General features: G+C 45.5%; 1 protein-coding gene across 3 annotated transcripts in view; it reads left to right on the top strand.

Annotated features, from left to right (window-relative positions):
* Positions 1–24,045, top strand: part of FBH1 (F-box DNA helicase 1) — a 45,469-nt gene that overhangs the window by 1,380 nt on the left and 20,044 nt on the right. For all 3 annotated transcript variants that reach the window (XM_082450531.1, XM_082450532.1, XM_082450533.1), the window contains exons 2-12: positions 10,155–10,310; positions 12,407–12,990; positions 16,565–16,695; positions 16,802–16,937; positions 18,496–18,686; positions 19,196–19,288; positions 19,642–19,736; positions 21,523–21,691; positions 22,388–22,610; positions 23,525–23,612; positions 23,691–23,777. In XM_082450531.1, the coding sequence (XP_082306657.1) occupies positions 10,155–10,310; positions 12,407–12,990; positions 16,565–16,695; positions 16,802–16,937; positions 18,496–18,686; positions 19,196–19,288; positions 19,642–19,736; positions 21,523–21,691; positions 22,388–22,610; positions 23,525–23,612; positions 23,691–23,777 (1,953 nt within the window). The remainder of the gene's footprint in view (positions 1–10,154; positions 10,311–12,406; positions 12,991–16,564; positions 16,696–16,801; positions 16,938–18,495; positions 18,687–19,195; positions 19,289–19,641; positions 19,737–21,522; positions 21,692–22,387; positions 22,611–23,524; positions 23,613–23,690; positions 23,778–24,045) is intronic.

The raw sequence follows: 24,045 nt of genomic DNA on the forward strand, positions 1-24,045 counted from the left end.
TTTAACTGGTATCCCACGTGCAATTCTGCCCCTCCTGTCTTCTTTAGGAACTTATTTTGGTCTGCGTCCCCCTTTAGATAACTAGATGACAATGTATGTTAACCTGTCTACAGCCCCTGTGGTTCTCTGGAGCAAAAGTTTGGTGTAGAGGGGACAGATCTTGACAGTAAGCTAATGGATGGAGCTATACTGGGGTCTTACGGTTTCCCAGTTGGTCTGCTCATTCCTTTCTGTGCAGGTGTTTGGAATTTGTGGTGTGCCCTGTAGTGACTCATTTTGCATGTGGCCTTCATTGGCATTGTGATTTGCTGCTTGGCTGTCTTTATCTTTTGTTGTGTTTCATGGTTCCGGTGTCGTGATCATTTGACATGTTTTGTGACCTGTGAGTGTGTGAACACCAAACTTGGTATTGGACTTAGAACTCTAATTTCAGATTTGTTGTCATCATCTTTCTCTGCTTGTCATTCCCCTCTGTCCTTCCTAGGCTGATTTTATTTGAAGATTGAACATGAATTCTGTCTTTGCTCATCTGTCAGTGGAATCATCTGCTCTTAGAGCATCTCACCAGAGCGTCTCGAATCTTATGTCTCCAGTTGTCACAGACATGTTGAGGACAAGTCTCATATCTCAGAGTACCTCCTGGAGCTTAACCTGGCATGCTACAGATAATTTTAGAACAGAACAAACAGCCATTTTCAAAACTGAAAGCTTTCATTTTCCCTTCATTCCCGGAAGAAGTGATTAAAACGAAAACACGATTTCTCCTTTATTCTTTAACGTGGTTAATGATGTGATCATTGAGCTCTGGCTAGAAATGTCAGTTACCTGTGTTGTTTTTTCTCTTCCAGTCTCACCAGTCGAAAAAAACTTGTTAGGCTTCACTTTCCCCTTCTCCCTATTTTTGCTGCTGCTGCCCTTAGGCCTTGACCACCTCTTGCCTCGGTTGGTAAAGTGACTTTCTGCCTTGTTTTCTTGACAGTCTGCATGTTTACTCATCCTCTGCCTGCCTCCAGAGTTACCATTCTAATGTGTAAATATGGTTGGTCATTGACCCTGCTTAGAAAAGCGAGATGATTCTCTGAATTGCCTACACGATAAAGTCCAAACACCTTGGCGTTATATTTAAGGACATTTATCCTCTGTGTTTCCAAATTCTTCTCCATCCTTTTCCACAATCCATGAGCCTCTTGTTCTAATGAAACCCGGCACACCACTGCTGTGCTAGTTCTCTGTGTTTCTGCACACACTGTTTCTTTTGCCTTCCCCGATCCTACTCATCTTGCAAGGCTGAACTCTTTATAAAGCCTTTTTCATCCTTCCTAACTGGTCACTTTTCTTCATTTCGTAAGTGCATTTGTGTAGCACTTATAGTGCCCTACGTATAGTAATATGTGTGTGTTTTGAGAGCTGCCTTACAGACAGGCGACATCATTTGTTTTTGAATCCTCAGTGTCTCAAATAGGATTTGACCCCAGAGATTGCCAAGAGAGGAAGCCCTCATGGTGTTTATAATGAATCTGGGAAATCATAGATACTTAAAAGTGGTTGTGGGGTGAATTGACAGTAGAAAAAAGCCTTTCAAATCTATAAATTCTAGTCTGTAAGTAATGGTTGTTTTCTTGTATTTCCATTCTTTCCCTATTCTTTCTTTTCCTTGCGAGAAACACGTAGAAAAGCTCTCGCCATCCTTGTTTGCTGTAATAAGTGAGTGCTGTTCCAAGGGAGGAGCAGGTGTTTGTGGGTGTGAGGGCACCTAAGTGAGGTTGGGCCTGCGAGCCTGAACCTTTGGGTTTGTAGGGAAGCGGGATGTAGTGCTGGCAGGGACCCAGCTCTGCACTGAGAGTGTGGACTTGCGTGTTGTGTTTCCTTTCTGCGTTTGCTTCTTGTAGAGCTAATGGGGACAAAATATTTGGAAGTTTTTCCATTTTGAGTGTACAGTATTTTGTGATATTTTCCTTATGCTTGCTATTTTCTAAATACTTGCTATCTTTGGTTATGGTGTTCCACAGTGATTCTAAAAAGGGACAGAGAAATTAAAGCTGAGGTTTTTAGAAGCTGCTTTGAATATTTCTGGATGTGGAAGAGAGAATATTACCTTCCGTAGAAAGAACTCTGGGCTTGAGGAGTCAGAAGACCTAAGTTCCATCACCCTAGCCCCAGTGTCATCCTGGCACAATTGCAGGATTGTGCAAGGATCAGATGAGAGTACGTGAAAGAACTTCCAAAAGCTGTGAAGCACGTTGGACCTATAACATAGTGTAGGATTTCAAAGCCAAAGAAGACAACCTCATCTTCTTCAGAGGGAAGTGCCGTAGTTGTGCATTTGTTCTTTTAATGCATTCTGTTCATTAATATTTATGGAACAGTGAGTGTCGGGTGCTGGGGCTGAGTGCCTTGCACGTCCCAACAGACTATAAAGCTTTCAGTCTAGGGGCAGAAGACATGTTAATACATGCTTAAACAACGATTAAGAAGACGTTAATAAAACATACTATAGGGACTTACCTGGTGGTGCAGTGGTGAGGAGTCCGCCTGCCAATGCACGGGACACAGGTTCGAGCCCTGCTCTGGGAAAATCCCATATGCCGCAGAGCAACTAAGCCCGTGAGCCACAACTACTGAGCCTGCGCTCTAGAGCCCACGAGCCACAACTGCTGAAGCCTGCACGCCTAGAGCCCATGCTCCGCAACAAGAGAAGCCACCGCAATGAGAAGCCCGCGCACCGCAATGAAGAGTAGCCCCCGCTTGCCACAACTAGAGAAAGCCCGCATGCAGCAACGAAGACCCAATGCAGCCAAATAAATAAATAAATTAAATTAATTTTAAAAAACCATACTATAGTAATAGTAATAATTTGTATGTAAATAACTTATATTAAATATAGTTGTACAGATAATTGTTGCAGGTCTCTCAGAGACATACAGGGTGGTTTTATTACTACAGAGTGCTGCCTGGGTTGAATGAATACTTTCTGTCGCACTGGAGTTGGGGACCAACACCGTTGATGTTGCTCAGATTGGGCTCTTAGTTCTCTGAAGGCGCAGTTTGGCCTGTGAAGTACCTGCTCCTGGTAACGATGGGCCAGCTGTGGGCACCTCTGCTGTCTCGCCAGAAACAGGAGGGTGTCCGCTTGATCTGCACGGAGCCCCTCCGAGAAGGGCGGGAGGCTTGTGGGGAGCTAACAGGATGAGGTTGGGTTTCTCTAGATTAGCAAAACCACCCAGCTGGGTTCTTGTTATGAGCTGTATCTCCAGTCAGGCACCTGTGCTGGTGAGTTATCTTGATTTTTTTTTTTTAAGTGGTTTTTTAATCTTTCCTTCCAGGAATTGTAGGCACTTATTATCTTCAGCTTGTCCATTTAGGTCTGTAACCTGTAAATTTTGGAGGCCTTTTTGTTTGTTTGTTTTAATTAATTAATTTAATTTATTTTTGGCTGTGTTGGGTCTTCGTTGCTGCGCACAGGCTTTTCTCTAGTTGTGGCGAGCGGGGGCTACTCTTCATTGTGATGTGTGGGCTTCTCCTTGCGGTGGCTTCTTTTGTTGTGGAGCACGCGCTCTAGGCACGCAGGCTTCAGTAGTTGTGGCACGTGGGCTCAGTAGTTGTGGCTTGTGGGCTCTAGAGCGCAGGCTCAGTAGCTGTGGCGCACAGGCTTAGTTGCTCTGTGGCATTTGGGATCTTCCCAGACCAGGGACCAGACCCGTGTCCCCTGCACTGGCAGGCGGATTCTTAACCACTGTGCCACCAGGGAAGTCCTGCAGGCCTTTTGGTATAAATTATGATTAACAAAGGTAGGGGAAGAAGAGAAGTGACTTGGTGTCAATTTCAAATGATCCTAGAATGGTTAGGGTAGGTGTGACCGCAGTAACAAACAGATCCAAACGTGTAATGACCTCACAATCCAAACTCATTTCTCAATCCCATAACAGCCTCGGGTGGTTGCAGTTTGTGTGTGTGTGTGTGTGTGTGTGTGAGCATTGTGTGGGAGGAGTGGTGCTCTTTAAAGCAGTTATCCAAGGACCCAGGCTGCTGGAGGGTCTTCCTTTTCGAATGTGTGGCCTCTAAGATTCCCTGGGGTCACCTTTCCCTTCTCTGGATGGGAGCAGAGGACGGAGGAAGGAGCAGGAGAGGCTTTTATGGGCCAGGCCTGGAAGAGGTGCACATCCCTCTATGCACATTCTGTGGGGCCTCTAGCTACCAGCGCGATGGGGAAGTGTGGACCAGCCATGTGCCAAGGAGGAAGGGGACCGACAGTCTTCACCACGAAACCAGGAGCACTCCATTCCGCTTTGTGTGACTTGTTTTTTAAATTGTCTTGCAATCAAGAAGATGACAAAATGAAGCTAGGCGAATTACAACAGAATTGAGTCATAGCACGTACTTCTCATTCAATAAGCGTTGGAGTAACTGTTCTTTGCACAGTGTCGTGCTAAGTGCTTTGAGGAAGAAGCTGATGAGACATGTTCCCTGCCTTTTCAGGGCTGGTGGTCTCATACAGGTTTAGTGATGATCGTTCCACGGGGGCTGAGGAGAGTCTAATCTCCAGCAGTGTGCCTGACTCGGGGCGGGGGTGGGCAGGACAGATCATCATCAAGGTGAAGAGATCGGTGATTGGCAGAGGGCCACAATCCAGGTGATTGCCACTTCAGACTGAGATGCAAGGCTGGGAACTGCTCCTGCGGTCCGGTGAGGCGTCTCTCTGTGAGATGACCATCACAGAAAAAGCAGCGTGGGAATGAGCAAAATTCTGTTTGACAAATGGTTTTCATACTTTCCCAGTGTTTTTCTATCGTCACATCTGAGGGATGTGACACATTTCTGTTAGTCACTGTGGTAGAGTCTCCAAGGGTACAGATACCCACTGTGGCCTGGAGACGATTCCGCTGGGCCTCTGGGGCCTCACGTAGTTTGGTTGTCATCTCCCTCCATCCCTTTAACGGTGCACGTTCCTCACCGACCACTTTAGGTTTGCTTCTTGAAGAAACGCGAGCAGCTTCTAATAATACGTGCTCTTGGAGAGCAATGCAAAGGGCACCTGCTGTTCAGAGGACGGAGGAGCAGCACGAGGTTTGGGGACTCAGGGAAGCAAGAAGTAGCATTTGAGCATCTTTATTGGGATAAAGTTATATTTGAACTGCTGGTTTAGAAGTATATTAACAAGAACAGAAGGTGGTTAGAACTTTACTGTAGTAATTTTAAATAACTTCACAAGAACGTTGGTGCTGTTAAAATGTAGGCATCTTTTAGGAGACTCAGCACGGTGTGGTCCACGTGTAATTCTGAGCTGCTGGGCTTTGTCAGCCTCTGCATGGGCGTCGCTAGGTACTTTCACGTGTCTTGTCTGGTTCAAACCACAGGACCGTGGTGTGAACTCCGCATGGCAGCTTGTCAGGGTCCTCGCTGTGATGAGAAGGGAACCAAGGCTGTTAGGGAGGAAGTCTCCCAGCTCCGGATCCGAGCGCATCACACGGCCTTTGACTTAAGTGCCTTGTTAACTCTGGAGACAGGTGCGGGGGCCCCAGCTCCCCGTGCAGTGAGTCACAGCGCTTCATCTTTCAGAGACCTGAGAGGCAGAAAGAATAGTCTCGGTTTCTGACCTCTCACTGAAGTCAGAAAAGTAAGAACGTAAAAGTGTTAGCTCTGCCTCCCATATGAGCAGTCAGGGCTGCGGGGACCATTCCAGGTGGACAATGTAGGCGGCTGTGCTGGTACCCAGAGGCCAGATGGCCCAGTGTGGGCACCTCTGCACCCAGCTGCTAGCCTTTGCTCTGTGATGGCTTCGTGCAGGACCGCTCTGGGATGTACCAGGACTCTGGAAGCAGAACACTTCCTGCAGGTCTGTGCCAACACCAAGGTCCTGGGTCATATGAATTTGAGGGTTTGATATTGTTAATCTTATTCCTTTGTGATTTTATCTATGGAACCTTCTTTAAATAAGATATTCTCTGTTGATAATTTTTCTAGACTGTCTCCAGTTTTAATTCTGGACACTGTATTTGCCAGCTTTGAAACAGTTGGGAATGTTTGAAGAGAAAGCAGAGATCAGTCTCATATCTGGGATCTACAGGGTTAGTGGGTTTATTGGCTGGAATTCTTCAACTGCTCCTGTAGTTGACCCAAGTGTGTTTGGAGCACCTGAATTAGGGTCCAGGATTCGTCAGTATAGTCATTCCAGGGTTTCTGCAGGGAATTCGTTCCAGGACCCCCTGTGGCACCGAAATCCGAGAGGGCTCAGGCCCCTTAGAGTCCACCCTGTGGACAGGGACCTGCGGATCCCACATCCGCGGATTCAGCCAACCACAGGTCGTGTCGGTGTTTTTCATCTGTGGTTGGTGGAACTCGCAGGTGCGGAACTCACGGATCCCAAGGGCCAACTCTGTTCTGCAAGGCCCATTGTAGCTTTCTTATCTCTTCTGCCAGTCAGCCCAGAGGTCCCCATTCAGAAAAAATAGCAATTAGGTTGTTGGCTTTGTAATATGAAGGATTTTGAGCAGAAGAGGTAAACTTTCGTGTCTTATTTTTAAAAAGAGTAATCAGACTTCAAGCTTTTTTTTTAATATGGAAAAATTTCAAATTTATTGTTTTTTTTTAATAAATTTATTTATTTATTTAATTTTTGGCTGCGTTGGGTCTTCGCTGCTGCACGCGGGCTTTCTCTAGTTGCAGTGAGCGGGGGCTACTCTTTGTTGCGGGGCGCAGGCTTCTCATCGTGGTGGCTTCTCTTGTTGCAGAGCACAGGCTCTAGGCACGCGGGCTTCAGTAGTTGTGGCACACGGGCTTCAGTAGTTGTGGCTCGCGGGCTCTAGAGCACAGGCTCAGTAGTTGTGGCGCACGGGCTTAGTTGTTCCGCGGCATGTGGGATCCTTCCGGACCAGGGCTCGAACCCGTGTCCCCTGCATTGGCAGGCGGATTCTCAACCACTGTGCCACCAGGGAAGCCCAAATTTATTGTTTTAACATAGAAAAACTGCACATTCATTTTTTCTGCCTCTGTAAGTATGAGGAATATGTTCAACAACAAAATAATTGTAAAACCATTATAGTGGAGGGGATGTTTTCTGTTCATAATAAATATGACTTAGCTTTTTTTATTTTTTATTTTTTATTTTTGGCTGCATTGGGTCTTCGCCACCGTGCGCCGGCTTTCCCTAGTTGCGGCGAGTGGGGGCTACTCTTCGTTGCGTTGCACGGGCTTCTCATTGCGGTGGCCTCTCCCACTGCGGAGCACAGGCACGCGGGCTCAGTAGTTGTGGCGCATGGGCTTAGTTGCTCCGCGGCATGTAGGATTTTCCCAGACCAGGGCTCGAACCCGTGTCCCCTGCACCGGCAGGCGGATTCCCGACCACTGCGCCACCAGGGAAGTCCCTTGGCTTTTTAAAAGGTATTTTCAGTAATACAGAATAGGCTGTAATTGGACTGCTGATACACTTCATGTCTTGCCATCAGGTGATATCTTTATAATTTGAAAGTTATTTCAATGTTTTATGCGAATCAGTCACATCTAAGCTTTGTTTAACAGAATAAGCAGATGTGTATATTTGTGTAGGGTTTTATAGTTTAACAAGTCTTTTGGAGTGTGTTTTCTCATTTAATCATTGTAACACCCCTGAGTCTTAGAGAGGCTAAGTGACCAGGGGTCCTCCGGCCACTATGTGGCCAGCTTAGGGCTCACACCCTGTTTTTTTCCTTTTAAGTCCACTGTCCCCTCACTATGTGACACTGCTTTTATCCGGCTGAGCATTTTTTTAAAAAATAAATTTATTTATTTATTTTTGGCTGCGTTGGGTCTTCGCTGCTGCATGCGGGCTTTTAGTTGCGGCAAGCGGGGGCCACTCTTTGTTGCAGTGCACGGGCTTCTCATTGCAGTGGCTTCTCTTGTTGTGGAGCACGGGCTCCAGGCGCGTAGGCTTCAGTAGTTGTGGCTCATGGGCTCCAGAGCACAGCCTCAGTAGTTGTGGCACACGGGCTTAGCTGCTCCACGGCATGTGGGATCTTCCTGGACCAGGGCTCGAACCCGTGTCCCCTGCATCAGCAGGCGGATTCTCAACCACTGCGCCACGAGGGAAGCCCGGCTGAGCATATTTTTAAGTACTTCTTCATGACTTAACAGTTATACCACTGCATCTTAACTCTGAATTCATGTAGTGAAAAGGTCTCTAGCGTTCTTTCAGAGGGGCCTGTAGAACTATATCTGTGTGTAGAAGTAATTTTTAAAAAGTCTCGGGGCTTCCCTGGTGGCGCAGTGGTTGAGAATCTGCCTGCCAATGCAGGGGACACGGGTTCGAGCCCTGGTCTGGGAAGATCCCACATGCCACGGAGCAACTGGGCCCATGAGCCACAATGGCTGAGCCTGCGCATCTGGAGCCTGTGCTTCGCAACAAGAGAGGCCGCGATGGTGAGAGGCCCGCGCACCACGATGAAGAGTGGTCCCCACTTGCCGCAACTAGAGAGAGCCCTTGCACAGAAACGAAGACTCAACACAGTCATAAATAAATAAATAAATAAATAAAAGAACGTGAATTTCTAAAAAAAAAAAAAAAAAAAAAGAACCAGTACATTCCATTTATTAAAAAAAAAAAAAAAAGTCTCGAAATATCCATGAAGTTTTTTTAAACTTACATTAAACCTTGAAAGAATAAACTGAAATTTGGAAGGATCATTTCTGAAGAAGCTAAGGGCTGAGGGGAGTTATTAAGATTATAAACTGTATCAGATATACTCAGTGGTGTCTTGGTTTCAGACGTTTTCAGGCTTACGGGAAATGTTGAGTGAGATTCTGGCATTTGATACTACAGTTTACTGGAGTATTTTTAGCAGCTGTGAAAATACGGTACTGGCAGGAACTGATTTCTCTGTTGACCATCTCCTGTAAAGGGTCACGTTTTTATTTTTATTTTTAAAAAATTTTTATTTATGTTATTTATTTTTGGCTGCGTTGGATCTTCGTTGCTGTGCACGGGCTTTCTCTAGTTGTGGCGAGCAGGGGCTACTCTTCGTTGTGGTGCACGGGCTTCTCATTTCGGTGGCTTCTGTTGCTGCGGAGCACAGGCTCTAGGCATGTGGGCTTCAGTAGTTGTGGCACATGGGCTCAGTAGTTGTGGCTCGCGGGCTCTGGAGTGCAGGGTCAGTAGTTGTGGCGCGTGGGCTTAGGTGTTCCGCGGCGTGTGGGATCTTCCCGGACCAGGGATCAAAACCATCTCCCCTGCATTGGCAGGTGATTCTTAACCACTGCGCCACCAGGGGAGTCCCTAAAGGGTCACTTTAATTCTCTTGTATCTGTTCTTCTCTTTTTTTTTTTAAGTGTAACTATTCTGTTGTACAGTAGTGTAACTGTTCTATTTAATGCCATAAGGAGGTAGTTAGATCTTACATGGGATAAAATGCAGAAATAGGAATGAAAAAATACCTGGCAGAAAAATGACTAATATAAACAAAAATATTTCAATACTCTCGAGACAGAATTCTAGGCACAGTCACTGCTGTAGTGTTTTGCTGAGGGAGAATATGTAATTTCCTCCTCTGAAGATGCTGAAAAGTGGGCTCGATTCTCTTCTACTTGGGGGCCTTGCTCCTGTCCTCTTACATCAGTGCCCGATGCTGAGATGCTCTCGGGGCCGAGAGGGGTGCACGGGGTGGGGTGGGGTGCATGGGGAGAGGCGTACAGTGGGGGTGGGAAATCTACTGTGACTGTCCGCTTAGTGCCTTCTGTTTCTCAGACTTGGGGAAGCTGGTGTATACAGGGGACGATGCATGAGTTTGTTTTTGAAAAGCTATAGCCAACTCTTAAAATATTTATGGTTATTATGGTAGTATAAATGGCCTGGCTAAAGTCAAGGAAAAGTTACCAGATCTCCATTTATCCATTAGTGGCAACTTCTTTTTGAATGAGCATTTCATGATCAGGGCTTCTACAAAGTATGATAGGTGGAAAAGAAGGTTATTTTAGGATCTTATTTTAGGATTCTCAAATCCTAAGGAAGAGATGCAAAGAAACTATAAAATGACTGAACGTTGATGGGAATATGGGGAAGAGGGAAAGGGCTGGCTGGGGTGGCCCACAGCCACTGTATTCCTGAAAAGGTTAACTTGCTGGCTAGCTTGTAGAATTGGTGATAACTAACAAGTGTCCCATTTCTTCTGCCTGTTGATACAAAACAGTGAGACGGTTTAAGCGGAAGCATCTTACAGCCGTCGACTGCCAACATCTGGCTCGGAGTCACTTGGCCGTGACCCAGCCCTTCGGTCAAAGATGGACAAACAGAGACCCGAACCACGGTCTTTATCCTAGACCCAGAACCAAAAGAGGGACTAGAGGTATGTCTTCCCCCAAAATACCTTGCGTTTCAGAATCTGTAGTGTGTGTGGCCTTTGAATATCTCCCGGTATTTGTAAATACTGCTACTGTGATCTTGTGGTTCTGTTGCAATAGTTTGACACTTTTTCACTATTTGTGAGTTTTCTGTGAAAATTCCATCCTATCATAGTGGTTGGTAAAAGCCCCAGAAAAGCACGGCTGAGTGAATTCCACTAGCTGGCTTAACTATAACGTGGTAGGGAACACGTCCCAGCATCCCCACGATTCCATTCTGGAACCGTCGTGATTTCCTGACTCTTCAGCAGTCCTCTTTGTCCAATCCATCACTAGGTCCACCGTATCACTCTTTTTCTCCCAAATGTCCCCTCACTCAGTGCTTTTACGGTAGATTGTGCCCTCTGTCACCTCGTACCTGGGTTGCTGCAGTAACCCTCTCCTTGCCTTCAGACTTTATTTTTTCCATATCAGCTCGAATATCAAATAATGTTCCTGTGTACCATTTTCTGTCATGTCACTGCCACTCTCAAGAACCTCCAGTGTGGTATGTTCCCTGTTACTATCAGGGACTCAGACTCAATCCCCTGACATTATTACATGCAGGCTCTACTTCTGGCAGCTTGTTTTCCTTATGACCCATCTAGTGCCAAGTGAATTCCCACTTTCATTAATACCTGTTTGTATAATCCAGATTGCCTTATTTCCCTGTGATATATCTCATTTCAGAATCCGACTCAGATCTCACTAGTCATCTTCAATTCTTGTGATGTGATTGTAGTCTCTGTTTACCACTTTTTGGAACCACTGTAACCAATTGTATGAGGCAGTTTTAAACTCGGTGGTTATATAGTGTTTGATATTTTGTCTGTTTTGTGTGTATAAGTCAACTTCTCCTCTGTGTTGTGAGCTCTTTACTGATAAAGACTTGTCAGCATGTGTGTTTCAGTGTGGAGTCCTAGCACTGAGCAGGTGGTAGCTCTTCATAAATGTTGGTGTAATTAACTCTACCATTAGAAAACATCAGAATTTAACCCTGGCCTATTGACTTCAAAACTTAGGTTTCTATCACATTGCCCCAGAAGCAGTTATAATTTTTTTCTAACATAGAAAAAAGTAGTAAGTTTTATATCCTGTTAAAAGCTAAACGTAGTTTTGTTCCACTCTTTTTTTACTTTCAATTTTTAAAACTTTTAATTTGTTTTATTTACTTTTTAAAAAAAATTTTATTGAAGTATAGTTGATCCACTCTCTTAATTTTTAAAGTGAGAATTCTGGCTACAGCCATTTCAGGAAGGTACCATATATTTTGTTGTGTATTGATAAGGTGTTTAAATACTTCATTGGCATTTTACAATAATTTATGGGAATTTAAAAATGCCGTGGTGATGTGTGAAATCACCAGTTGGATGCCTCTGAGTGCCTGAAAAGTCTGTGAGGTCAGGGACTATATATACTGTTTTATTATATGATTTACATACAGTTTATATTTGTTTCCAAATCATAGGTGCTTAGTAAATACCTATTGAATGAATGTATAGACTGGATTAGATACCACTCTAATAATAGGAAGAAAATTCTGATTTTTATATTTTAAATAATGTGTCAGTTTCACAGGAGGAAATAAAAATCAATTGAAAGGGTTTTAACTGTCAAATGAGAAGAGTGGGTTTTACTGTATCCTGATAATCTAAAGCATTTTCCTTTCTACTTACGCAAATTTAGATTATTTTTTTTTTAATGGTAAGAACAAGCCAGGAGAGGTGAATTTTATGAGCAGATGTGTGAATGTGAGCATTCGTGTACTCCTGTCCGTTCAGGTATTCAGTTTGTATATATTGCAAGGTGTAGTGTGGTCCTCACACCATCCAAAGACTGGTCTCTGTCTCTTTCCAAATGTGTATCTGACTGTATGATAGAGCCCAATATAAATATTTTTTGGATTAAGCTATTTATATAATCAGTTGACCAATAAAATACATCCTTGTCTCTTTCCTCTATTAAAATAGATAATTGAAAATTAGTTTGTCTTATTTGGGTCAGCAAAGGGTCATCAGTCATCATTCATTTCTCGTTCACCTTGTTTGGGTTCTCTGTCCAGGTCGAGGATGCCCGGGATACAACCCTGAATTCTTCCTCGCTGGCCAGCAGCGGTGCACCAATGACATGGCCAAAAGCAGTTCTGTGGGCCAGGACAGCTCTAAGGACTCGGAGGACGAGATGATTTTTGCTGCAGAAGGCCACTGCGCCCTGCCTCAGGGAGGTGACGGAGCAGCATGGCCACGCTCGTCAGGGAAGCGGTCTCGGTCCTTCGAGGACGAGAGGAATCAAGCCACAGGGACCAGTCAGTGGGATGGGGTTTCTAGGAAGACCCCACGGCATCATCTCTCCCTGTCGTGCACACGGCCCAGGGAAGGCAGACAGGAAGCAGAGGACGGTGTGTCGTGGTTCTCTGCGCAGCCTGGAGAATCCAGCCAGGAGGTGGAGGACATTGGTCCTGATCCTGTTCCTGACTCTTACTATGGGCTTCTTGGGACCTCGCCCTGCCAGGAACCCCAGAGCCACATCTGCAGCCTGCCCAGTGAGGTCCTGAGGCACATCTTTGCTTTCCTCCCCATGGAAGACCTCTACTGGAATCTGAGCTTGGTGTGCCACTTTTGGAGGGAGATAATCAGTGATCCACTGGTACGGAAAGTGCTTTTTGCTCTCTCATGTTTTCTCTAAAAGTTCATGGATTCGCTTCACTTAATGCGTACTCCTGACAGTGACGTTTCTTCAGAAATGTTGGTGTCCATTTGCCTCCAGAATCAAATCCCAATCTCCCGGAGGCACCTGGGACCTTCTGTGTGTGTCCCGCCTCATTATTCCAGGCTCATTGCTGACTTCATTCCAGTCCATCCCTGTATTCTGTCCACAACCAATGATGTTCTGCTTCCCAACTGTGGACTGCACAGTACTTTCCTTATGTTGGTCTAATCTGCACCCCACTTCCCCCAGCCAACCGAAAGGGCCCCTCATAGCTCTGTTGATGTCTTTCCTCTTCAAGGCTGCCCTCTGAGACTAACGCTTTCCCATTCCATCCCATTGAAATCACTCTCTCACTCTCTTCCTTGTGCTACTATAGTGATTTATACCTCTGTTCAAGCTTATCATGTTCTGTTATGGTCTTAGAGAGCCTTCTTCCTCCCTTTAAATTATTAGTGCATTGCTAGAGGGCTGGTTGTCCTGTTTGTTTTTGCATTTGGCACTGTGTCTCACAATGTTCTACATATAGTAGGTGATTAGTAAATGAGTGTTGCGTTTAGTCACAAGAGTACCTTTTGAAGATGACACGGGGGCAGCCTGTGATCTCAGAAAGGATTTCCTGATACCGTTATCCTGCGCCCTGCCCTTCCCTTTGTTGTGTCATTATACTTCCCAGGTTCAGGTCTCCAGTAAGCCTGAGGGCTGGTAGAATGTTCTGCTTAGCTTGTACGTCCCTTAGACCAGACATTGGGAATAAACCAGAGGTAGAGAGTTTAACTTATTCTTCAAATGCATTGAAGTTTAAAACCTTGGAGATGGAGGGAAAGGTGGATATATCAAAACTTAGTACATTTCTCTTCCAAGCCCAAAAGATTTTGGAGGAAATTTCACATCGCTCTTGCTCCATTCTTTGCCTGGGGTCTTGTCTCCTACTTTCTAAGAAATATCTTTCTGTTTTTAGTTGTGAACTCTGTTTTGGGTCAGTATTTCTACCCATTTAATTGAGATCTCTCTGACATGAACTGGGGATAGATGAGGTTTCCCTCCATTCTGCTCGAGAAGATTTTGGGAAGATATCCCAGCTTATCCTTATCTCTTGAAATGTTAGAATAATGCAGTTTTTATCATCACCAGCAATGACGTGGTTATTTTCAGTGACCTTGTCACAGCTCTCATTTTCTTTTTATTTCTTGTAGTGTCTTTGTCTGGCTTTGGTATAAGGTTATGCTGGCCTCAGAATAAGTCTGGAAGTGCTCCCTCCTCTTCAGTTTTTTGAAGAGTTTGAGGGGGATTGATGTTAGTTCTTCTTTAAATGTTCAGTAGAATTTTTCAATGAAGCAGTCTGGTCCTGGACTCTTAACTTTTTGGGAGGCTTTTGATTACCGATTCAATCTCTTTACTTATTATTGGTCTGTTCCAATTTTCTGTTTCTTCATCATTCAGTCTTTGTAGGTTGTGTGTTCCTAGGAATTTATCCATTTCTTCTAGTGTATCCAGTTGGTTGACCTGCAGTTGATCATAGTATTCTTATAAGGCTTCTTATTTCTGTGACATCAGTTGTAATGTTCCCCTCTCATTTCTGATTTCAGTTATTTGAATCTTCTCTTTTTCCAAAATATATCTAAGGGTTGTCGATTTTGTTGATCTTGTTAAAAAAAAACAAAAACAAAAACAGTTTTATTGGGTTTTTTTCCCTATTTTTCTATTCTCTATTTCATTTATCTCTGCTCTTTAGTCTATTATTTCCTCCCTCCTGCTAACTTTGGGTTTAGTTTGTTCTTTTTATAGTTCCTTTAGGTGTAAAGTTAGGTTATTGATTTGTGATCTGTCTTCCTTTTTAAAAAATATTTTTAAAAAATTATTTTATTTTTGGCTGTGTTGGGTCTTCATTGCTGCACGTGGGCTTTCTCTAGTTGTGGTGAGTGGGGACTACTCTTCATTGTGGTGTGCAGGCTTCTCATTGTGGTGGCTTCTTTGGTTGCAGAGCATGGGCTCTAGGCACGTGGGCTCAATAGTTGTGGCTCGCAGGCTCTAGAGCACAGGATAAGTAGTTGTGACACATGGGCTTAGTTGCTCCGCGGCCTGTGGGATCTTCCTGGACCAGGGCTCGAACCCGTGTCCCCTGCATTGGCAGGCGGATTCTTAACCACTGCGCCACTAGGGAAATCCAGATCTTCCTTCTTCTTTAATGTAAGTTTTTATAACTATCAACTTAACTTTTAGGCCTGCTTGCACTTCATTCCATACGTTTTGGTATGCTGTATTTTTGTTTTCATTTGTCTCAAGGTATTTTCTAATTTCTTTGTGATTTCCTTTTTGACCCATTGGTTGTTTTAAGTGTGTTGTTTAATTTCCACATATTTGTGGGTTTTCCAGTTTTCTTTCTGCTACTGATTTCTAGTTTCATTCTACAGTGATTGAAAAACATACTTTCTATAATTTCAGTCTTTTAAAATATGTTAAGACTTACTTGTTTTGTGTTCTTGTACGTGCTCTTTCCTGGAGAATGTTCTGTGTGTACTTGAGAAGATTGTATATTCTACTGTTGCTGGACGGAGTGTTCAGTATATGTCTGTTCGGTCCAGTGTTGTTTGTTCTGTCCATTCTTGAAAATGGAGTATAGAAGTCTCCTGTTATTATGTTGCTGTCTGTTTTTCTCTTCAATTCTGTCAGTGTTTCCTTCCTAGATTTAGGAGCTCTGATATTTGGTACATGTATATTTATAATTGTTATATTTTCTTGGTGAATTGACCCTTTTATCATCAAGTAATATTCTTTGTCTCTTCTAATAATTTTTTTTAAGTTATTTATTCGGCTGCGTCGGGTCTTCATTGAGGCATGGGGGATCTTCATTGCAGCGCTCGATGTGGCGCGTGGGCTCTTTGTTGTGGCACGCGGGCTTCTCTCTAGTTGTGGTGTGCAGGTTTTCTCTTCTCTAGTTGTGGCGTGGGCTCCAGGGCACGTGGGCTCTGTAGTTTGCAGCATGCAGGCTCTAGTTGAAGTGCGCGAGCTCAGTAGTTGTGGCACGTGGGCTTAGTTGCCCTGTGGCATGTGGGATCTTAGTTCCCTGGCCAGGGATTGGACCTGTGTCCCCTACATTGGAAGGTGGATTCTTCACCACTGGACCACCAGGAAAGTCCCTCTTCTAATAACTTTTGACTTAAAGTCTATTTTGTCTAATCTTAGTATAGCCACAACTCTCATGTTATTTAATCCTCGCTGAAGCTCTGAGCCATTAGTGTCCCAAAAGGGACAGGACACTATTTCAGATAGGGAAATTGAAGCACTAGCTCTTCCCAAATTCTGTAAGAAGTTAATGTTGGAACCGAAACCGAGGACCCCCCCCACCTCCTAGTTTCCAACTAAAATTTGTGTAATGTTTCTACCCTATTTGCCCAGCTTTTGAATTGTAGACTATGATTGTTTTTCAAACGATTATCTATATGTTTGTGGCCTGATCAGTTCTCTAATAGCCATTGCCTGCATGTTGTTTTGGATTTTTTAAACTGTCTAGTTCATTCCTTGGAAAAAGCTGTATCACCAATACCTGATGAATGAAGAGCAAGCAGTCAGCAAAGTGGACGGCATCCTCTCGAGCTATGGCATAGAGAAGGAGTCAGACCTGTGTGTGCTGAACCTCATCCGGTGAGTCCCTGTTTCCTGGGAGGAAGTCGGTTTCCAAAGTCCTTTCCCAGAAATCAGCACTTAATGGATCACCTATCCCATGGACGCTGCTGTGAATGTCTTACAGCTACACAGCCACCACTAAGTGCTCCCCGAGTGTGGACCCTGGACGGGCGTTGTGGAGTCTGAGGGATCACCTCCTCCTCCCCGAGGCAGAGGCCTGCGTGCGCCAACACCTCCCCGATCTCTACGCTGCCCCTGCCGTACGTGAAGAGGCTGCAGGGAGGGGAGGGTTGGGGAGGCGACACCTTTTCTCTTTGGAAGAAAGTGTATTGGTGATCAAGTTTGGTTGAAGGTTATTTCAGATTTATTTTCAAAATCTTCCTTCAGCCTTTGCTTTGAAGCCTTAATCTTGTCATTGGTCCCACAGAGAAATAAAAGGCTACATTGTTACAGATTCTTTAATTTGGAAGGAATTTTAAAAAGTATTTCATCCAATTTCCCATTCTGTTGAGCAGTCCCAACAAAGGATGGTCATCTAGCCTCTACACACTTTGATTAGTAAGGATTTCTTTACAAGGCAGCCCATTGTATTGTTGACACCTTGGGTTATTTGAAAGAACCAGAGAAAAGAAGGGTTTTGTACTGACACACAGTGAGTTAATGAGAAGCTGGAAATAGTCCCCAGTTTCCTTTGTCTTGTGGCTTCTCATCTGGATAGCGATTCTTCTTAAATTTTGTTTTGGAAGCCACATGCAACCTCAGCCTCATTCTGCAGCCAATCAAGGGTTGGAAATCCAGCCATGTGCATTTCTCTGTCCATCTTTAGTGAAGTGATTGTCGATGGAGTGAGATTTGTTTCCCAGTATGGTTGTAGTGAAAGGTGTGTGGAACTTTGCTTTTTGTGGATGCATTTTTAACAAGGAGGCTTGCAGTAAAGTTAAGAATGATAGTTATATACTTATATGTCCATTATTATTATTATTATTTTTTTTATTTGGTTGTGCTGGGTCTTAGTTGTGGCAGGCGGGCTCCTTAGTTGCGGCTTGCCAGCTCCTTAGTTGTGGCTTATGAACTCTTAGTTGTGGCCTGCATGTGGGATCTAGTTCCTTGATCAGGGATCGAACCCGGGCCCCCTGCATTGGGAGCGTGGAGTCTTAACCACTGAGCCACCAGGGAAGTCCCTGTATGTCTATTATTGATATTTCCATGTTAGTGAACATTTTCTTAGACATTAATAAATGGAGCATACTGTGTCCATAATAATAAATTTTCAATAATTTAATATTTAGTTAACTTAATATTTAATAAGTATTAAATAATAATAATATAAAGTAAGTAGTAAATTAACATCTTAATGCCATTGAATTGTGAGTCTTGATTTCCCCCTAAAGACTGCTGTCTTCTTCGGATCCCCCAATTTTTGTGCCTCCCAGGTGGGCACCCATTTAATAGTGAGCTTGTTTGACTTGAGTGTCTGGACCTGAGAGCTCACACTGACCTGGCGGGGTTGGGGTGGGCTGGTGAGCAGGCAGGAGGATCACGTCTGTGCAGGGTCTTGCATTAAGTACTTTATAAATGTTATTTAATCAAAGAAAACTTAAGAACTCAAACCCAAAAATGATGAGAAAGAAGGAATCCAGGGTAAAAGGAGACATTCCCGGTGTTTCCCAAATGTCATTCGGGAAGTTTGCGCTCCGTTTAGACGGTCTGAGGAAGGTACACGAACCCCAAACCTGATTTCTTCACCGGCTGTCCCATGTGATTCTTACCGGTTGTGTTTTGGGTCTCGTCTCCCGTCCTGTCCACCTCCCTCCTCAGGGTGTCAACGTGTGGGCCTTGGTGGCGGCCATCGTCCTCCTGTCCAGCAGCGTCAATGACATCCAGCAGCTGCTCTTCTGCCTCCGGCGGCCCAGCTCCACAGTGACCATGCCAGACATCACCGAGACCCTGTACTGCATTGCCGTGCTGCTCTACGCCATGCGGGAGAAAGGGATCAACATCAGCAACCGGTAACTGGTCCCCGCCCTGCCCCTTCCCCGCGTTACCGCTGGGCGAGCCCCACCACCCACTGCTCCGCCAGGTTCTCCATGAGGTTTGAGGGCAGCGATGCAGGCAAGTGGGCTCTGTGAACGTGAGGTGCCGTGGGGTCGTACACCATCCCCGAGACAGTGTCTCCCTTCAGGGCTGTTGAGCCTGGAGTGGACAGAGCCTTCTGTGTTCATACGTGGCTACATTTTGTTCCCCAAAGAGCACGTCCTGGTCTATCTCCTTTGCCTCTGCCCACCGCAGCCAGGCATCTCTCCCAGAACCGTGCTCTCCAAGTATTTACCACCAATGGTGCAGGTAAATATAGCTCAGCTCTAGGTATATTTAAACCCTTTTCTTCCCTTTTTTTCATAAAATGGTGGTACATATTTTATTTTTAGCAATGGTTAGGAGTCTAAAAAACATCTGAGGAAAAATAAGATACAGATTGTGACTGAATTTGAAAATCTCTAATCTGCTTTTTTCCTGTTAGGATTCACTACAACATTTTCTATTGCCTGTATCTTCAGGAGAATTCCTGTGCTCAGGCCACAGAAGTCAAAGAGGAACCATCGGTCTGGCCAGGGTATGTCTGTAAGGGTGTGTGTGTGTTGTCGTCTTTGATTCCTGACTCTCGTACTGAAAGAGGAAAAGGTGTTTTGTTTTAACCACTTTATTGAGTTATAATTTACATTTCATAAAATTCACCCATTTTAATTGTATAATTCAGTAATTTTTAGTAGATTTACCGAGTGTGCAACCACCATCATAACCCAGTTTTAGAACATTTTAATCACCCTAAGGGGGGGCGGCCCTCCCCTTTTTTCTGGTTAAATTTTATTCATCCCATTTGGTTTCCTGTCTCATTTTTGACAGTCCATCACCTGATCTTTTCAATTCCTTATTCTTTTCCTAATTTCTTTTCTGTAATGATTACAGCAAGAAAACAACCATCCAGCTGACACATGAACAACAGCTGATCCTAAGCCATAAGATGGAACCTCTCCAGGTGGTAAAAATTATGGCATTTGCAGGTAAGGGGGCTGCCATTCCTGGAATGCCTCTTACCACCTTACCCGCCACCTGCCAGAATATCTTTACCTTAATCTGTTATTGAACTGCTGCAATTAAATCATCTAAAAAGCAGTTGCCAAGGAATAATTGCTTTTTCTTACCACTCCAGGGGGGCGTCCACACTGGAGTTCCTGGTGAACAAATGGTCCATAGGAGTTTGTTTGTGGGGTAGATGCCACTGGGATTGATCCAGCCTATTATGTATCATCATATCTGCTCAGACACTGATTGCTTATGGGGCGGCAGGTCATGTGAATCCCCTATTCAGACAGTGTCAGGAGCTCCTTGATTTCTATAGGGTGAAGTCTAGAAGGGCCTCCTACGTTTTGGTTCTAACATACATTCCTCAGTCAGCTAATTGTGCTTCCTGGCTCTTAAAGTACTTGGTTGCTTTTTGAACCTTTGCTCATACTATTTTCTCTACCTGGAATGCCTTCCCGCTTCTTTTCTGCCTAAATATCCTACTAAAAACAACAGCCACTTTATTAAATGTCTGCCTTGTGCTAATCCTAACATTCTGTGAGGTTGGTTTATTTATTTATTTTTGGGCTGCACCGCGTGGCATGCAGGATCCTATTTCCCCAGGGATTGAACCCACACCCCGCCCCGTGGTGGAAGTGTGGATGGCCAGGGAATTTTTGGTTCATTTTATGTATGAGGTTTTAAAGCTCAGGGAAATTAAAATGATGTGGTCCAGATTAAATGAGCAAATACGTGGTGGAGGTAGAATTCAAAGCTGGATCTGTTTCTCTCCAGAAACGTGCCTTTTCCCCTCCCCTCTCCACCCCCTACTCCCCCTATCTCTCTGCTATCTGATGTTGACCCCTGTCACTTCTGTGTCTTCTTGGTGGAGGCTTCCTCAGCCCTTTGAGACCTCCGTGATTCTGAACTCTCACTGTGACTAATCTGTATTAACTGTTTGGTGCCTGATTACATAGGAAGAATAGCCAACACGCACCTTCTGTTAACATCTCCACACTATGTCATTGATCTGTTGATCTTCAAACAGCCCTGGTAGGTAGGAAAGGAGGTGCTATTTTTCTTCTTTTATAAGCGAGATTTTCTTTTTTGTTTCCAGATCCATATTCTTTTTCACTCTACTGTGTTATCATTATTCTCTCTTTTTTTTTTTTTGTTCCAGTTGTTCCAACTCTGTTGGTGTTTTATTCCCAACTAGATTGTAATGCAGGAACCTTGCTTTGTGTTTGTGACATGCTCCCAGTGCCTAGCGTAGGGCTGGATGTGCAGTAGGTGCTCAGGAAATACTTGTTCAGTGGGTGACAGTTGACTAACTGAATAACTGAATGAAAGGCGGGGAGGAGGGGCAGATAGGATAGTTCAGAACGGGTTGGAAGGATCCTTGAATCTCATTTTCACGCTCTTGCTTTCGAAGCATGAATGGTGCCTAGGCCAGCATAGCTACCGTTTATGAGTTCTTCTGCTGGGTACCTGGGTAATTATCCTGCACACCCTATGAGGTCAGTGTTACCCACACAGGCTGAGGAGCAGACAGAACTGGCCCCCCTCTAGAGCTGCAGGGGCTGCAACCCCAACCCAGGTGGCTCTGTCTTGAGTCTGCTGCTCCCTTCACGGCACCGTTTTTAGTTTTCGTCAGTACGGGAGAACTTGCCACTATCTGGTCCCAGGCAAGCGGGGAGATAGGCATGGGTGGAACCCGATTATGGCATCTGTGGGAACCTTTATTCCTGGTCAGAGGGTCACCTCCCTTGCTCTTGGCTTCCCCAGGCACTGGGAAGACCTCCACCCTGGTCAAGTACGCTGAGAAGTGGTCCGAGAGCAGGTTTCTGTACGTGACCTTCAACAAGAGCATCGCCAAGCAGGCCGAGCTCGTCTTCCCCAGCAATGTCATCTGCAAGACCTTCCACTCCATGGCCTACGGACACATCGGGCGCAAGTGAGCATCGTGGTGCCACTGTTGCCATTACGTCCAGTTACTGCTCTCACGTTGCAGTCAGTACACCACAGTGACTCGGAGAAAACTTAGTGCTTTATCTTCACTTACAGGCAGGGAATATGGTCATAGATTGAGTAATTTATACTTCCACCCCATAGAGATATACTGTTACTAAGGGAAGCATAACACTATCTCACTGAGGGAGGCATTCTCATGTCTCTGGAACTGAGGCACAGAAGGTCAGAGTGACTTGCCTAAAGTTCAGGGCATCACCAGTCTGGTTGACCCATTCAGGCTTTCCTCAGAAGCTGGAGGGAAGAAGACGGGGCTGAGGGGCACTTGTTCCAGGCACCCAGGGCCTCTGAGCCGCGTCCCTTTGGACGAGAAAGTTTCAGGGAGCTTCGAGGGTCCGCCCTGGGGCCTCCTGGGGTCTGGTCCACACCTTGGAATAGTGGTATCTGCTGTGAGCTGCTTCATCTCCTGGGTTATTAGATGTGAATTCTGGAAAGCGTAACGGAGCCCTTTCCAATCCTACGAGGACCTCACTCAGCTCCTCTGGCTTTTTTTCATCACCTGTATGTGCCACTTCCAGTGACCTGGTGGTGTCATCGGAGAGAAGGGGGCAGGCCTGGGGGAGACACTAAATCCCGAGTTGCCACAAAAGCCAACCCTGTGCCTTTGGGATGTGCGTTGCAGGTACCAATTGAAGAAGAAGTTGAATCTCTTCAAGTTAACCCCCTTCATGGTCAACTCTGTCCTCGCTGAAGGGAAGGGTGGCTTCATAAGGGCCAAGCTAGTATGTAAGACTCTGGAAAACTTCTTTGCCTCGGCTGATGACGAGCTGACGATCGACCACGTGCCCATCTGGTGTAAGAACAGCCAGGGACAGAGAGTCATGGTTGAGCAGAGCGAGAAGCTGGTGAGTGTCTCAGTCCCTTTGGAGTTAGGGCTCGGGAGGAACAAGGGCTCGACACGGTGCTGGTTTGTTCTGGTCTTTGATGTCTTTGCAGCTGCTGGCAGGAGGTAGAGGTGGAGGGAAGACCCTAGGCCGGTCGTGCTGGCTGCGAAGTGTACAGGGTTTTCTGTGAAGAGCACTCATCTTGCTTAGTCCTCAGCCTGGTCCTCCATTTCACAGATGGGGCTCCTGCCCAGGGTTTATAAGAGCTCGTCATGGGGTCTGCTGGTCCAGGGTCTAAAGATGCGATTCTCTTTTCTAATTTTTATCAAGTTTTTTCAGTCATTGACCACACTTTTTTTTTTTAAATTTATTTATTATTTATTTATTATTTATTTTTGGCTGTGTTGGGTCCTCGTTTCTGTGCGAGGGCTTTCTCTAGTTGCGGCGAGCGGGGGCCACTCACTATCGCAGCCTCTCTTGTTGCGGAGCACAGGCTCCAGACGCGCAGGCTCAGTAGCTGTGGCTCACAGGCTTAGTTGCTCCGCGGCATGTGGGATCTTCCCAGACCAGGGCTCGAACGTGTGTCCCCTGCATTGGCAGGCAGATTCTCAACCACTGCGCCACCAGGGAAGCCCTGACCACACTTTTTATGAATTAACTGTAAGTCATAAATCTAGAGGAATCATCCAGCCTTTCTTGGTTCATCAGATGCTGTGCTCCCTGAGCGATGCTCTACCACTGGGTGTGGTCCAGCCCCTGGCTTTTGCCCACCTGGGCTCCTGACGTTGACACGAGGCCCTCGTAGAGCCGGGGGAGGTCAGGGAGGGGCTGCCGTTCACCGTGAGCTGGGGCCTTTGCTTTGACCCCTGCACATGGACATGAACTCCTGATTTCAGGGTCATGACCTTCACATCACCATGTCACTTGCTTTCTAGAACGGTGTCCTCGAAGCGAGCCGACTCTGGGACAACATGCGGAAGCTGGGCGAGTGCAAGGAGGAGGCTTACCATATGACGCACGACGGTACGCATGCGCCCAGTCCTGAACCCCGCTGTGGACCCGCCTCGTTCCGATTTCTGACTCTTCTGCCCCTTCTTGTAGGCTACTTGAAACTCTGGCAGCTCAGCAAGCCTCTGCTGGCCTCTTTTGACGCCATCTTTGTGGACGAGGCCCAGGACTGTACCCCAGGTGATAAACCATTCAGGACACCAGTAGTCCCAAACACATAGCAACAGTGTTGTGAATGTGTAAGAGGGCACGTGTGTGCATAAGTCGATGATTCTTGTCTGTCATGAGGAGGAGCGTGTGACGCTTAGTCATTCAGAAACCGTTTGTTGTCTGACTGTGGATTTCAGCACTAGTCTCTCCACCCCCACCCCTCACCCAAAGGAGACTTAATTTTCTCTAAATGTTTTGCTTGCGCTATTCTTAAAATATTGGCTGAGCCTAGGTCACC

Source organism: Balaenoptera physalus, assembly GCF_965194825.1.
Source record: "Balaenoptera physalus genome assembly, chromosome: 2".
Lineage (NCBI taxonomy): Eukaryota > Metazoa > Chordata > Mammalia > Artiodactyla > Balaenopteridae > Balaenoptera > Balaenoptera physalus.